The sequence below is a fragment of the Camelus ferus genome, chromosome 3 (genome assembly GCF_009834535.1).
Source record: "Camelus ferus isolate YT-003-E chromosome 3, BCGSAC_Cfer_1.0, whole genome shotgun sequence".
Classification (NCBI taxonomy): Eukaryota; Metazoa; Chordata; class Mammalia; order Artiodactyla; family Camelidae; genus Camelus; species Camelus ferus.
Window position 1 is genome coordinate 55,465,454 of NC_045698.1, and position 15,159 is coordinate 55,480,612.

The window sequence follows — 15,159 nt, forward strand, 5'->3', positions numbered from 1 at the left end:
TTTAGGGGTATCATTGAATGATAAGCATTTTCAGTGTGGTATTTTACTCTACCGGTCAAAAGTTCTACATCTCTCAGTGTGTGTACCAATTGGAATATCTATTCAGCTCACAGCTCTGGCTCACCAGTAGCTGTTTTCTGCTGGTCCTGTCCTTGCATTATTGCTCTCTGCTTGTACAGCTTATTATTCATCCATCAATTTAAGGTGACCCTCTTGGGACTCATTTTTTTTTGTGCAGTTACCTCTTTTCAGTAACTTGCCCTACCGATTCAAGCTATTTCAGTGGCATTAGACTCTAATTTCTGTCTCTTTAGTTGAAAATCATTGCACTCTGAGTTCTGTCTACCTCCCTGTGCTGAGGTCCAGAAAGTATCTGTCACCAGTCAGAAAGACAAAGTGGTCCTGGGCTCACCTCTTGTATTTCTTTCTTCCTTTTTTATTCTTTTCTGGAAACATAGTCCTGCACTAAATACTGTCCGTTGTTAAAAATCAGTCATTTCTTTCTGAGAAAGTGAAAACCTTTAACATGAGTTTTGATAAAATTAAATTCAGCTTTGTAGAGGTCGTTTTTTTTTTTTTTTTTTTTTTTTTTTTTGCTGAGGTCAATTTTATGTATTCATACCAATATTACTGCTGTTTTGAAGAAGTTAAACATGGCTATATGTTAGCAACATATCAAAGATAACTCACACCAGCTTGGAACATTAATGTAAACCACTTTATAAGAACCCCATCCTGAGAAGGAACAACATGTTAAAATCACTTCTGTTGAGAAAAGTGTTCTGAGAATGGTTCTATAAAGAAAGTTTGTTTTCTTAGCTTTTGATGTCCTCGGGTAACAAAATCAACATTCTTCTGTATTTAATGAAAATAGGTTTGGAAATAGCAACAGGTGTTTTGGTAGTAAAAAACTATTCGTGACTTAAATCATTAGGGTACACTGTTTTCTTTATTATAATTACTGAAACAAGAGAATCTGAAATTAATCTGTTGCTGTATAGACTTAAAGAAGGGAGTTTAGGAAGTGACCTATTGATCTTTGGACTTACGTTTAGTGTAACAACTTAGAGTTAGTAGATTTTAAAATACTTTATTGTCAAAAAACATAAACAAAACAGAAACATGTGGCTACCAGAGACCTAAGAATACCATTTTTATCATCATCATAGAAACAACATATTAATAAATATAAAATAAATGAGGAAAGGTTAGACAAATTACTTTTTGAATAACTGTGCTTTTTTATGAATGTTAAAATGTGCCAATTTATTTAAATATCCAGTTTAAAAATGTGTGATATCTGTATTTTAAAAGAATACCTAAAAACATGGATGGAATAAATAACTTTTGAGAGATATTTAAAAATATTTTGTATAATCAGTGAAGAAAAAATTACAAATTAATGTTAGACAGGGGTTCAGTAAAAATTTCCTCCTTGATCTATCTTCTTTCCCTCTCTCTCCTTCTGAGTAATTATTTGACTCTTATCAGTCATGGTGAGTCAGGATGGAACTCAAAACATTTCCCTTTCCACTCCTGTTTCTGCTGAATCTGTACTCATCCTCAAAAACCATTCTTACACAATGTTCTAGAGTATTTTTACTAAAGTATTAGAGTTGGCATCAAAGATGATATCCCAAAAGAGTAGGTATTCTTTTTTATGTTTCTATTGAATCAGCACCTGAACCAGAAGGTTAAGCAAACATTTTGTGCTAATTCCACTCTAAGACAATGTCATCAACTTTTCGTCAAGTGATTGAGCTCATTAAATTTACATTTTTCCTCTGTAGTTCAGATTGGTAGAATAAATCCAATGACATTTAGATAGTGAGTTTAGACCTCTTTGCACAGCTATCCACAACAATCATGTGACCTACAAGAAGTGTGTTACTGCCTGTTAATACTTATTCTTGAAGGTCTCCATTTCTTTCACCCTCATGTTTCTATATTTTCTCTATCAAGTTATTTGTCTGAATTTCTTCCCAGTTATGTTTTGTTTCTGTCTTTGGCCTTAGTTAAGCATAATACTTCTCACTTGTATTTACAGCATTTGTAATTTTTTATTTCCCAGTTTACATATAATCTACATGTATTTATATAGATATAGATCCATTTATCTATTTATCTATCTACATAAACACCAACACAAAGGCAGACTTTTTTATCTGCTTCTCCACTTTCCCAGCTGTGTTATGATAACTTCCCTTGTGTAACTATTTCTTGGCTAAGATATCTGGTAACCATTATTTACAAATAATATACTCTTTTGTACAAGGTTAGAATATTCTCCACAAGGGCATTTTAAATGCCAACTCTAATATATTGGGTTTTGAATTCAGTGTTTGCTTTATAATGAATATTACAGGCTTTTTTTAAAAAGAAGTTATGTTTATGGATAAACGAGATTTTTATTTTGTTTTTTTTGTTTAAGTTTATGTTTAACTACAAAAGGGTTGCTGTCTTTTATTTTATTTTTTTGTTTTGTTTTTATTTTTGGGGGGGTTGCTGTCTTTTAGATTGTATTTTATTTATAAAATCTTCAGTATTTTTCTTGGTGATATTTTCAGTCAACAATGATATTTTGAGCACCTGCAACATAGTAGGTAACATGATGAACTGTTTTCCTAAATGTCAGTTTATTATGGATTAATTATAAGTATCAAAAATGTGGGGATACCTACAGCATTTGCATCATTGGAAAGAAGTTTCTTATATTGGTAGTCTCACCTCTTTTTTCATTTTACACAAAATTATACTGCTTAAAAATTTCTAGCTCTTTATAGTAACAATTTGTCCGTTTTCATTTATGACTAAACATTGTGGTAAATGCATCTGTGCAAAAGCTTATTTTATGAATTTCAGGGAGAGTAAGATGTATAACTGTGAGGCCTGCTATGCCATGATATGCCCACTTCCCATTTCATGAACAAAATACCATGAGAGATTGACATTTGGACTAGTCATTTATGAATTAAAGTAAAGTAACATCATATATATACTTAATTTAACCTTTTTAAACTACATTTTCTAGATAAATGTATATTTTACAAATGAAGAAGAAAATTCTATATTTAAATAGTTCTGCTGATTGCCTGCTATTCTACTTAAAAAGTGTATGTCCACAGTAGTGGATTTAATTAGACCTGACAAGAGTAAATACCAGTGTGAAAGACCTAGGAACAAGTATGACTAACTTTAAGGTTTAGCGCTATTGACAAAGAAATGGTATTCACTAGGTAGCCAAGCAAGGGAGGTGGTAATGTCTTCATCTTGGAAAGAAAACAATAAAAAGTTAATTTGGAACCATAAAGAAAACTGACTAAGGAAACATCAGAGGAAGTGATACATCTTTCATATAAGACTAAGATAATGACATTAAACTAGAAGAACTAGGAAGTTGAATCTTTCTGTATTGTTAATGTATTTAGATTATTGAAAACCTTGGTTAATTTTCTTTCTGAATGTAATTTCTCTATGGAACTATATGCTATGGTATTCATTAAATCATTTTACATGAATATTACCACACAGAGTTATATATGTTACATATTATTGTACTTAATGGGCAATTTAAGGAATTTTCAAGGGTAGTTTCAATTGATTGTTTGCCTTATGCATTGACTTTACAATAAAATTTAACTCCACTTTATCTGCTAATCCCTAAGAAAACCCAGAACAATTTTTGTCTATTGTTTTAGTTTTGTGAACTTAACCAGTCCTCTATACTGCAGTGATAGGAGTAGTAAAAGGTACCAAGAAGGCACAGAGGAGGGGAATCTAATCAACACTTATACACTTTTAAGGCTTCCTGACAGAGTAATATCTTTACTGAGATATCAAGGATGGGTAAGAGTTAGCCAGTTGGGTGGTAGATGGTGGAACACTATTTCTGGAAAAAGATCACATGTGAAAAATTCAGGAGTAAAGAAAGAGAATGGACCATCAAAATTCAGGAGAACTGTAAAAGTAAGCTGAACCAGGAAAAGGAAGAGACGTTAAAGTTCATTAAGGGGTTTTATCTTTGTTTTCAGGGCACAGGAGAAAAGGACATGACTTGATCAGCTTTGCATTTTTTTGAAGAATTCTCCTAGATCCTTTTGTATGGAAAGAATTATAACTGCTTTGGCCATTTATAAGCTATAGCAATAATCTAAACAAGAGATTATGGAAGTAATGGGGATGCAGGGAATTATTAGACATATTTAAGAACTTTTTAGAAGGTGCTGATTGTATGTGTAAGATGAAGTTTTGGAAGGCGTCAAGAATGATTCCCAGTTTGACTATCAGCGAGTTGTAGGGATAATGGCCGTAAGAAGGCTTTGTCCTGAGACTGCACATTCCTGAGCAGCATGCTGAAAATGATTGCTAAACAAGTTTTTTAAATATTATATCTAATGCAAAGAGTATACCCTTATAATAAACTGATAAATTTCCCAGATGGAATTCTTCTTGTTAAATGAATGCTTAAAATGTTTTTTGCTCTTACTTGTTTAATTTTGAATATTAAGATGATAGAATGATAGTCTGATACAAGTTATTTATTTAAAAATAAAAAATTTACAAGATTTTTATTGAAAAGTTAAAAATCTGTAAGCATTATGAAACTGTGAAATATTTGGAGATGTGGATGTTTGGAAATGAAATTTCTGAAGAAAAACATTCTCATTTGGCAAGACATATAACCCAAAACTAACTTAAAAGTGTTTCAAAATGGTCTGAAAAACACAGTTATTTGTATCAAATTCGGATAACATAAGATAATCATTTTTAAAAAGCATTAATAACAAATTGTAGACTCATTTTTTTTTTACACTGGAAATAACTATTTGGTCTAACTTCTCCAAACCTGACTTTATAGATTAAAAATAAAAACTTTCACAGAATTGTTACGTGATTTGCACTAAGTCATTGAGACAGTAATTAACAGAGTTGGATTTAGAATCCTTGTGAAGTATTTTATTAATTAAGTATAAACATTATCTTAGTTATTTGAGCATTCGGCAGATAATTTTCTTAATCCGTCTTAGTGAAAGTATTGCTTTAATCACATTTGGTTTGGAAGCTAGTTGGCACAACATGTCTGGCACCACAGATCTGGGAATCTCCCTTTTGAAAAACATTCCACGGTTTTCAAGGGACACCTCTGAAATTTAACTTCAAATTTGCCTTTTCATAGAATTACTACAAACTAGCTAAATTATAATGTAAGGGTATTTACCTTATTGTAAAGGAGTTTAAAGAAGTGCAATCGGATTCACTTCTTAATGTATCAAAATTATTCTCAATTTTTCTAAGATTAAGCAAATATTAGCAAAGTGAAGTGGGAAAGTTATCATGTCGCAGAAACTCAGTCAAGTTCTTCTTCTCACCCCAGTTAATATTCAGAGAAAGGGTTTCTGCTCTAGATTAATGACGCTTATCCACCCAGTTCACCGGGTAATTATGCAATGCTTTACTTTGGCCACATTCATTGTATTCTGATTTTTCTTTTTTTAGCTTTTCTTTCTTTTTTTTTAAATTGAAGTATAATCAGTTATAGTGTGTCAATTTCTGGTGCACAGCATAATGTCCCAGTCATGCACATAAACATTTCTTCTGTACAGCACAGGGAACTATATTCAATGTCTTTTAGTAACCTTTGATGAAAAAGAATATGAAAGTGAATATATGTGTGTGTACGTATTCTGATTTTGACTTGCTACTAAAACAAGTGATCTTGTCCTAGTTCTAACTAGTTCACATAGAGTCACTGCAGATAATATGCTGGTGATACATTATTAAAATAAAACTAAACTGAAAGTTTCCCTGTATCATTTCTTTAAAAAGTTTTTATGTTTTATTTACTTTTGTCCAATTTTTTTCACTTATACTAGTTCAATAAAATCCTCTTAAAGCTCTGTAAAAAGTCTAGGTTTTATTAAAAGTTGACCAACATAAAAAAGAATGAAAATTTTAAAAAGCTTTAAATCTCTATTAAGAAAATGCTGAAAAAAATATGTCTTAAGTTGACGGAAGTCCATACCTGACTCATGAACAACAATGAAAGCTTTATGTTGGCTCCAAACGTGGCATGACATAGGTCATAGGCAGAGGCCCCTTCATAAAGCTGGTAAAAGCTGAAAAATTGTAGTTTTGTCTTCTGAAAGCTTATTAACCATTAAAACTGCTTTCCAATGTTTGTTGTTTTTAACTACAAAATAATATAAATGGAAGGGTAATGTTGCTCTTTCATAAACTGCTTTTCCCTGCTAATATTTTTCTTTTCTTAATGGTAACTGAACTGGCAGCAGCAGGCATAGCTAGTCAATAGTGTAGTATTTTACATAGATTTAAAATAATTTTTAAAAGGTTATTAGTAACTCTGTTAGTATTTCAGAATTTATACCAGTCAATCAACTAATGTTTATTGAGGAATTATTATGTATTAGAGACCATGCTAGTCTGTCTTAATAAGACAAACTCACCCCTGGCTTTCATGGAGCTTTATAAATATTAGATAAATTATTGAAACTGTGTACTAAGGATGTTGTGGGGCCATATAAGGGACTATCCCAAAAGGTGATTCTACAATTTTAATTCAGATGTGTTGTTTGAGATCCCTCTGAAACATCATTAAAACCCAGTCTTGTCTTGTTTGCTCAGAGTGAGCTAGTCTTACAATTTTCTGTTTTGGGAAATCTGCTTTGGAGCTGTCTGATACTGACAATTCAAAATAAATACCCATAGGAGAAGAAAAACAGAGTAAGACATCAAGTTATAATTAGTGTTTCATAATGAAAAAGAGAAATTAAAACTTTACAGATTAATTTGGAAAAAATAGTAAAAGGTGGAAAGCTGTGCCTACCTTGGAACTTTCAAATTTGTTTTTTTTTTTAAATTGCTTTTGTAACTTCTGGCTTTCTTGCAAAAATAATGTGTCTTTTTGTCCTACTCAGTTATAAACTTTTTCAATACATGGTGGTGGTGTCTTTGGGAGAGTGCCTGACACATAAAAAACACTCAATAAGTATTTGTTGAATAAGGGAAAGAGTAAATGAATCCTTAAGATTTCAAGAACTGAGTTCATTTGGTGTTAAATTTTTTAGAAATATATTTTTAAGTGGATTGTTTTGTAGATATAGAACAATATTTAATATATTCAACTTACCTTTTTTTTTCTACTCGGTGAATACTTCTGGAGTCTGTACTTTATCTTTAGTAGCCCACCCTGCCTCTGACATTGAAAGTATTGGATTTCCAAAGATGACCTTTTGGGTTACCCCAGTGTCAGTAAGTATTTGTCATTAAATCTGACTTCCAGCTGTGCTAGCTAGAAGAGGAGCCTAACTTTTGGAAAAGTGTAGCACATGGATACACACACTTGTAAGTGTTTAGTGTGATGTTAATTATCAGTTTATTTGGTGATTGCCGATTAATAGGTTAGACCATTGACCTTCCGTGTAAGATGGTCATCAGTTATTCAGATTAGATTGTAAAAACTGGGTAGAACCTGATTACAGGTTTCCAAAGGGCTATTTGATGAGTGGTGAGGGAAAATACTGTTTGCTTGTTTGGTCAGATTAGAAATTTACTACCTCAAGATAGGTCACTTTGAGATACTGTTTATTGAAGTATGGTGTAACTGACCTTATCCAAGCTTTTTTTGCTTATCTTTATACCTGTCAGTAAGACAAACTACAGAGTCATATTGGTTGGTTATTTTCTTTGGTGAAGGAAAGAGTATGTTTCTTGAAGTTTCATATTTACTTCGGGTAGTATTTTAAGGTTTGGAGTTTTTTTTCCCCCTCAGTGTTTTATATCTTTTGAAATAAAACACAATGGCTTATTGATTGTAAACACTTAATAAACATTTGTGAAATGAATAAATGAATAAAATAACAAAAAGCAGCCATAGAAGACTGGCTAGTCTGTATTCATAACAGATGATAGTTCTGTGACAACTGGATTATTCTGAATTTGGAAAACCATGAATTTATCTTACTTTTTTTTAAATTTAATTTTTGTGTGACTAAGAAACTATAGGGGGAGGGTATAGCTCAGTGGTTAAGTGCGTGCTTAGCATGCATGAGATCCTGGGTTCAATCCCCAGTACCTCCATTAAAAAATTAAAAATAAATTTAAAATAATATAACATTTAAAAAAATATAATTACCTGCCCCCCAAAAAAATGTACATTAAGAAGCTGTAGAAGATAGCCTGAAAGTTCTTCAGATTTACCTAAATAAATCTCAGTTTACAGATGTTGTAGTGCTGTACACCTGAAACTTATATAATAAAAACAATTACAAACTTTAAAAATTAAGAAAAAATGAATTGCAGTTTGGCCTTTTGTAAGGACACACACACTTTGTTAATAATACTTATTGCTCATATCAAATATTTCTGGCAGTATAAAATATTTCTCACACTATAGTTTATAAAACAGTTTTTATGATCCTATTTAATTGCAGTTAATAATAATTTTCTCACAGAAGAGCTTAGAGATTCTGTAATATATCCAGGTAAATGGCAAAACTAGAGACTTTGAAGAGGATTTTTCTCCACACTCCCTCTGGAGGTCCATAAGTAAATAAGTTTTGATTAAAAAAATAAGATAACATTTCAAAATAAGAGTTAAGTCTCATGTTTCTTGTGGATAACTCTATTGGGTAATACATTATGGATATAGCAAAGTATAAGGCATGGCCTCTGGCTGTTGGGCATTTGTAATCTACTTGCAGGATAGGCGATACACATAAAAAGAGAGTTAACAATACAAGATAGTATTTGCAAAATGGGTGGTTCAAACTGTAAGCCCTATAGGGAAAGGAGAGATTGCTGTGGATGAAAATCTTACTAGAGGTGATTGAAATGACTGAAATGGGCTGTGGCGGAAGGGAACACACAGTTGATTGGTGGACATTCAAGACAAAGAAAGTAAGGGACAAAAAATGACGATGTAGGAGCCCCGGAGCCCTTGCAATAGTTTGTATACTGTGGTAGATTTGTGGCAGGTGTGGTCAGGGAGGCAGGTAGTGGTCACACTGTAGAGGGATTTGAATGCAGGGCTAGGTTGTTAGGACTCTATTTTATAGGCTCCGGGGAACCACTGAAAGTTTTCAGTTTGGATATGGCATATTGCAGACAGCACACATATTTTCATGGTCAAGGGACCTGAAGATCAAAGTCTCCTTCATTCAGTCATTTAAGAGCTGAGCAGCTGTTGCCATAAGTAACATGCCTCAGAACATTAATTTTTTAGGGGGAAGGGGTGGTTTCAGAGACTGGAGGTAAGTGTGTGTGTTTGAAGGTGGGCCAGAAAGAGAATGGTAGCAATCTCCACTGGAGTTTCATAGACTCTTTGTGTATATGAAGCTATGTATCATATGAAGAGGGGAAAAAAATCCATAGATGGGAGATAATAATGAAGCCTTAGTAAAATGCATTATAAACCAGCAAAATGATTTTTTAAATATTGAGATTTAAGTGTTTAATGGTCAGAGACTTAAGTTTGCCAGTAGTTTAACCAACACTATAATTTCATTTCGACATTGAGAGCACCCAGGAACGCCAACACTCGTCTGCTCTCAGGTCGGAGCTACTGCTGCCAAGCTCCTTTAGTTCTGTCAGAGGAGAAGAAGTGTGGCTTTCTGTGGAGCCACTTTTTACAATAACAGGGCTTGTGTAAAGATTCCCCATTTTCTAGATGCAGTGAACCTAATGAGAACTTGAAATTCATCCCACAACCCTGCCAGTCAGTATTTCAGCTGTAGTAAGTTAATTGGCAATAGTTTTGTCTTGTCTTTTCTTGTCTTTTTTGTTGTTGTTGTTGTTGTTGTTGTTGTTCTTTTCTTGTCTTTGCTTTTCTGGACCTTACCTTTCCTTTTTTTTTTTTTTTTTTTTTTTTTTTTAATTTCTTGGAAATGGTGAAAGACATATTGTTATGACAAAGAGACTGATGACAGTATTAAAAACTGAGAATTCTGGATGTGGAATCTCAAAAAAATACTCCCCAGTCAATATCAAATTCATACTCTTCTGCCTGGATTTGAAAGCTTGCAAATTGATTTAACATATCTATATCTCTTTCTTCCTTCTCTTCCTTCCTTGCTGCTCATACTTATCCATTCTTATTTCCTGCATCTTTTTCTCCCATGAACCCTCCTCCAGCCAGGCCACACAGGTGCTCATTACCCTTTGAAAATTTGCCGTTCTTTTCCAACTCTGTTGAAGTTCTTCCTCAGAGCTAAATTGAGTATGTGTAACGTAGTAAACGTAGTATGAATTGATTTCTTTTCTTTAAAAATGAGATGCAAAACTTGAAAGTGAAAACTTTGTCACCCTTAAAAATATGTCAGGTTATAAATAATATAGACATTTTAGAAATCCCATATTTGACTTCCTGTAGGTGCAATTCAGATCCCTTCTCTTGTATATAGTACAGCTTTGCTTGTTTAGAGACACAGAATCATTGTTCAAGGCCTCCAGTGTCAGAGCAGAAATAAAGTATCCAGCACTGAGACCAAATGGAATGAGAGGACCAAATATCAGCAAGTTCAGGATAGATGTGGGATGGACTGAAATTTGAGGAATGCTTGAGATGAGCAATTTAATATGTAGGTACCAGATGTTGGAGTAGTGCCTCATTCTCCTGGTTTCTGGTCTTGCAGGGTGAAGAGGATAGGATAGGATAGAATGTTTTCCCTTTTAAAAGCCTATATGCTTTTTATCAAAACTTCATCCTAAAGGAATATATGAATTAATCCAGTCTATTACAGTCCAATATGCTATTGCATATATGTAATAAACTGAAGGGGAAACTATTTCTCCTGTTGCAAACACAAACCAAAAAAGATACATTCTGTTTAACCAGTAATTAAGCTTTGTGGTAACCCCTTTTTCTTATGGCAGTGTTGCAGACAGCTTTACCTTAATTGTTAAGAGAAAGGAATAAAAATGGTGCAGTGAACGATTTCACTGACCTGAAACACTTGGTTATACAAAACTTAAGTTATTTGTGGTATATACATAATAGTAGCCACCAAGAAGTTTAAAGTGTAGGAATGATCTTAATGAAATATCAGATTAAGTTTGCCCACATATACATATAATTATCAAGTAAATATTTGCCAGCAAGTAAGTACAAATAATTCATGAACCTGTTCTATAAGCTTGAAGAAATTCTAGATGTGTGTCCTTTTAGGTATCCCAGTCACCCCTTCATAGAAAATGTTCACTTTTGGCAAATAGAAACATTCCTGCAGCAAGACTAGCAATTCTTCCTGGCATCAGGCAATCACAATCATCCAGAGTTCACAACTAGACACAGAACTACTTGAAGATTTAGCACAGGGCACCATCTTTAAGAGTAGACAGAACTCACTGGATTCTTATAGCCTCTTCATAAAATGGTGGGGTCTATCTCTAAAATATTTTAGCTAATTTGTGTATCTTAAATGTCTTTCATTTCACTCGTGAGGGCTTATGTGCTGTGTTCATCATGCTTGTTTTCATGACTTGTTTTCACCAGTAGATACACATTTTGTCATTCGGTATACTGATTAGTAAATCATCAGGTATTGATTGAGATGCAAATAACAAAAGTACGTCTGGTAGCCCCCTGAAGAATATAGACTTTATTTTTAGAATCCCAACAAATGACTCCTGGTCTGTGATTCTTGAGTAGGTGTGACACATGGGTTAGAGCTCACTCTTACTAGCACACACATTTAATCACATTGCATTTTAAAGTAAATTCTAGATGTTGCAACAAATAGTTTAAAAATCCTATTAGGTGCCAATGTGTAAGTCATTATTTGAAGTTTTGAAATGAATGGCAGAACTTTAACTTTCTGTTTTGAAAGTTCACCTTATATTTTAATTTAAACTTCACATTCTTCCTTCATAGATATCGGACATGTCATTAGGTGCAAGCTTTCTCCATTTTACAAGTCTATCTGCAGGTGAAACATCCTCTAACTCTGACATTTTTGCTAGTTTTGTTCATAGACAAGACTGTACTTTGTTGATTGCTTAAATGATTCAGTAAACCCTAGGTGAGAGCTGACTGGGTAAGAAATCAGGCAACCAGAACTTTTAGTAACCTCATAGCTTAATAAAAATAGGGAAATCATTCAGCTGGGATATATTCAGAGAACCACCATTTTTAATTTACCTTTCTGTACTCCTAATACATTTTTAGGGTTAACAAAATAATGTACAAGAAATCTAGTGGAACAGAAGTGTCTTAATAACTTAAACAGCTTTGGAAAGTAAAATATGCTTTGATGGACATTCAGTTAATGTTTTATCAAGAAATAATTTACCCACCAGGCAGAAATATTTTTAATTGTCATAATGATAAAATATAACAGCAAAAGCTGTGTGATTTGGGTAAGTTACTTTACCTCTCTAAAGCCCGGGTCTTCTCGTAAACAAAATGAAGTTATTAATAGTAAGTACTACACAAAGTTAAAGGTTAATAAGATAATATTTATAAACCCATAGCAAAGGGTCCAGTGTATGCTTTCTCAAAAATAATAGTTATTTTAAGGGAGAACAAATCAAAAGAAGCATTTCAAGAGAGTGGTCAATAGTGCCTTAATGATGCCAGGTCACTCAGAGAAGCCTGGACTACACAGAATGAGAACTCAAAATACAGACTTTTCTTCTAGAATGCGGCATGTGTGTGCCTGAAAAACCACTCATTCTGCAAAATAGCACGCTCAGATTAATAGAGCTTATGGGAAAAGAGTTGAGGTTTGGGCAGACCACTTAAAATCTCTGTAGCTTTACATTGTTATTGTTAGTTCTCTAGTTACAGTCCTAAAAAAAAAAAATGTTAACTCCGTTAAATCTCTAACAACATACGCACCACGCATCACAGACAGCTAACCCTTTGTGTCATCACGGTTCCTCTCAGATGGAGATGGGAGTTATTAAACACATTTGATTCCAGAATTTTCATCAGAATTAAACATCTGGTTCAAGATATAGGGAGAAATGTCTTCACAGCACCTTCAGCTATGTTGCAGCTTCTTCAGTATATTGCAGCTTCAGCAGAGAGCTCATCTTTTCAAAAGTATAGGGTTCTTCACGCCACTGAAACTACCCTATTTGTGCTAAAGGAATGGACTTGTTGAGGATTTTTAGCCACTCATCTCCACTTTTTTAAGGCCTTTATATGTAGCTAAGGCTTTCTCTCTAATTGAGATGAAAGCTTGCCTCTGATAACTTTAAAATATTAACATGCTGAAAAAAAATCGTAAGAACCAAAAAGATATCCAGAGTCCAAATTATATTGACATTGTTCATGATTTACCAATAGCAAAGGAGTTCTTTTCTTTTATAGAGACATGTCATAGCAGAATATATTGTGTATTGGATGATAGAACGAATATTCTGAACTCCCCTAAAACTCTTTGCAACTAAGATGTTTCTAGAGAATAAAGAAATATAAATCAAGCATGTTTCTGTTGTTGCTTCTGTTTCATGTGTATCAGACGTTTTGGTGGTAATTTAATGGTTTAGCCATGTTAGAGACATCTGTTTGTATTTTCTTAGATTTTTCTTGTCCTTATTCCCCACAGTTGGCTGAAAGTTTGTGAAAATTATCTCTGGATCACTAGCAGAACTCCCCATTTCTGCTAACAATTACTGGTTTAGTATCAGTTTGTTTCGTTATTTTTATAGCAGTTTCCTCCCCACCAAACACCTTTTAGAGATGCCTCTGCTTCACTTCTGTCTCTACATTTGAGAAGATTGTTGCTCCAGATAGGCAAAGACCATTTTGATCAAGTTGTTCCACGTGTACAATATACTTTAGGATTTATATTGGTATTAAAGTATTACATACTATCTAACTGGCTCACTTCACCAAGTCTGAATAAATTTAAAAAATAGTTTTGCTCTTTTTTAAATGATGTCACTTTATATCAGTGCTAAAGCAACAAGTTGATACTATACTCAAAAATTATATGCATAATTTTCCTGGGTCACATTTTTATGTCATTTTATTTTAGCTACTTTAAGAAGAGATGACTCTATTATTTCAAGTCCGGATGTCACTGATATTGTGCCAAGTAGAAAGAGGAGGCAGCGGATGCAAAAAAATTGTGGGACAGAACCTAAAATGGCTTCTCAGGAGCATTAGCTTCAAGAAAAGGAAAAGTAAGTCATTTTATTCTTTGCCAAATAGTAAGATGGCATTAAAAAATCTAATACATAATCTTAAAATTATATTTTTATTTCTGAGTTTACTTAAGGCTATTTATCATAAAATGTTTAAATCCATATATTTTCTCTGGTAGTTGGTTAATTCCTATTAATATTTAAAGCAGAAGTGCTAAAAATATGAGCACAATTTTTTTTTATATTTTAGGGATTAATTAGAAATGACATATAGAAAACTAAAAATATCAAAATCCAGCTTGTGTTCAGTAAAATATTTCAATCTAATTTACTGCCTTAAAGAGACTGATAGCACTCAACTTAGCCACTTGGTTTGGTTATGCTTGGTATTTTTTCAAGTAAAATGTCTCTTTCTAGTCATCGATTTGTTTCTATTAAATTTTGGAGTTATATACTCTATTTTCACTGGTTTTCATTTTTTGGTTCAAATTACCCTTCAGTCTACATCCCAATTTAGTTGTAGTGAGTTGAAAAAAGTTGGGATAATTAACATTTCAGTACAGCAAAACAATCTGCATTTATAAAGAGCATTATCAATTGAGTCCGAAATGAATGTACAAATCATTTGTACTTTTGGATACATATTTATATTTATATTTATATTTATATTTATATTTATATTTAATAGACATACATCATAAGTATTTCTTTTTCTCTAAACTTTTCATTAGTTTAGTAAATGGTAATTGAACTATAGCCTTGTGACAGATGATATTACACACCACTGGTTTTCAAAGTGTGGAATTAGGATGCTGGGGGTTCCCAAGGCTCTTTGTGGTGATCCACAAGGTCATTGCTTCTTCAGTTCCATAACTGTGTGAAGCTAGAATTTCTTTACATGTTTCAATAAAAATAACTTGTCATATCTGTTTGAATGCAGAAGCTAATGAGAATCTGTTTTCATTCAAGCCTGCCATCAAACAGATGTGCAAAAAACACTGCCCTCATAAGATTTTTAGTTTGGGAGATATAAGGATTTCTATAAAGAAT

At 33.0% G+C, this 15,159-nt stretch overlaps 1 protein-coding gene across 3 annotated transcripts in view; it reads left to right on the plus strand.

The window, feature by feature from the left end:
* The window catches only part of XRCC4 (X-ray repair cross complementing 4), a 225,868-nt gene that overhangs the window by 126,923 nt on the left and 83,786 nt on the right, over positions 1-15,159 (plus strand). For 2 of the 3 annotated variants that reach the window (XM_014554096.2, XM_014554098.2), the window contains exon 7: positions 14,001-14,148. In XM_014554096.2, coding sequence (XP_014409582.1) covers positions 14,001-14,131 — 131 coding nt within the window. In that variant the 3' untranslated portion in view covers positions 14,132-14,148. Of the gene's footprint in view, positions 1-4,031; positions 5,574-14,000; positions 14,149-15,159 lie in introns of those variants that run through there. The other variant, XM_032475537.1, reaches the window with a different exon arrangement.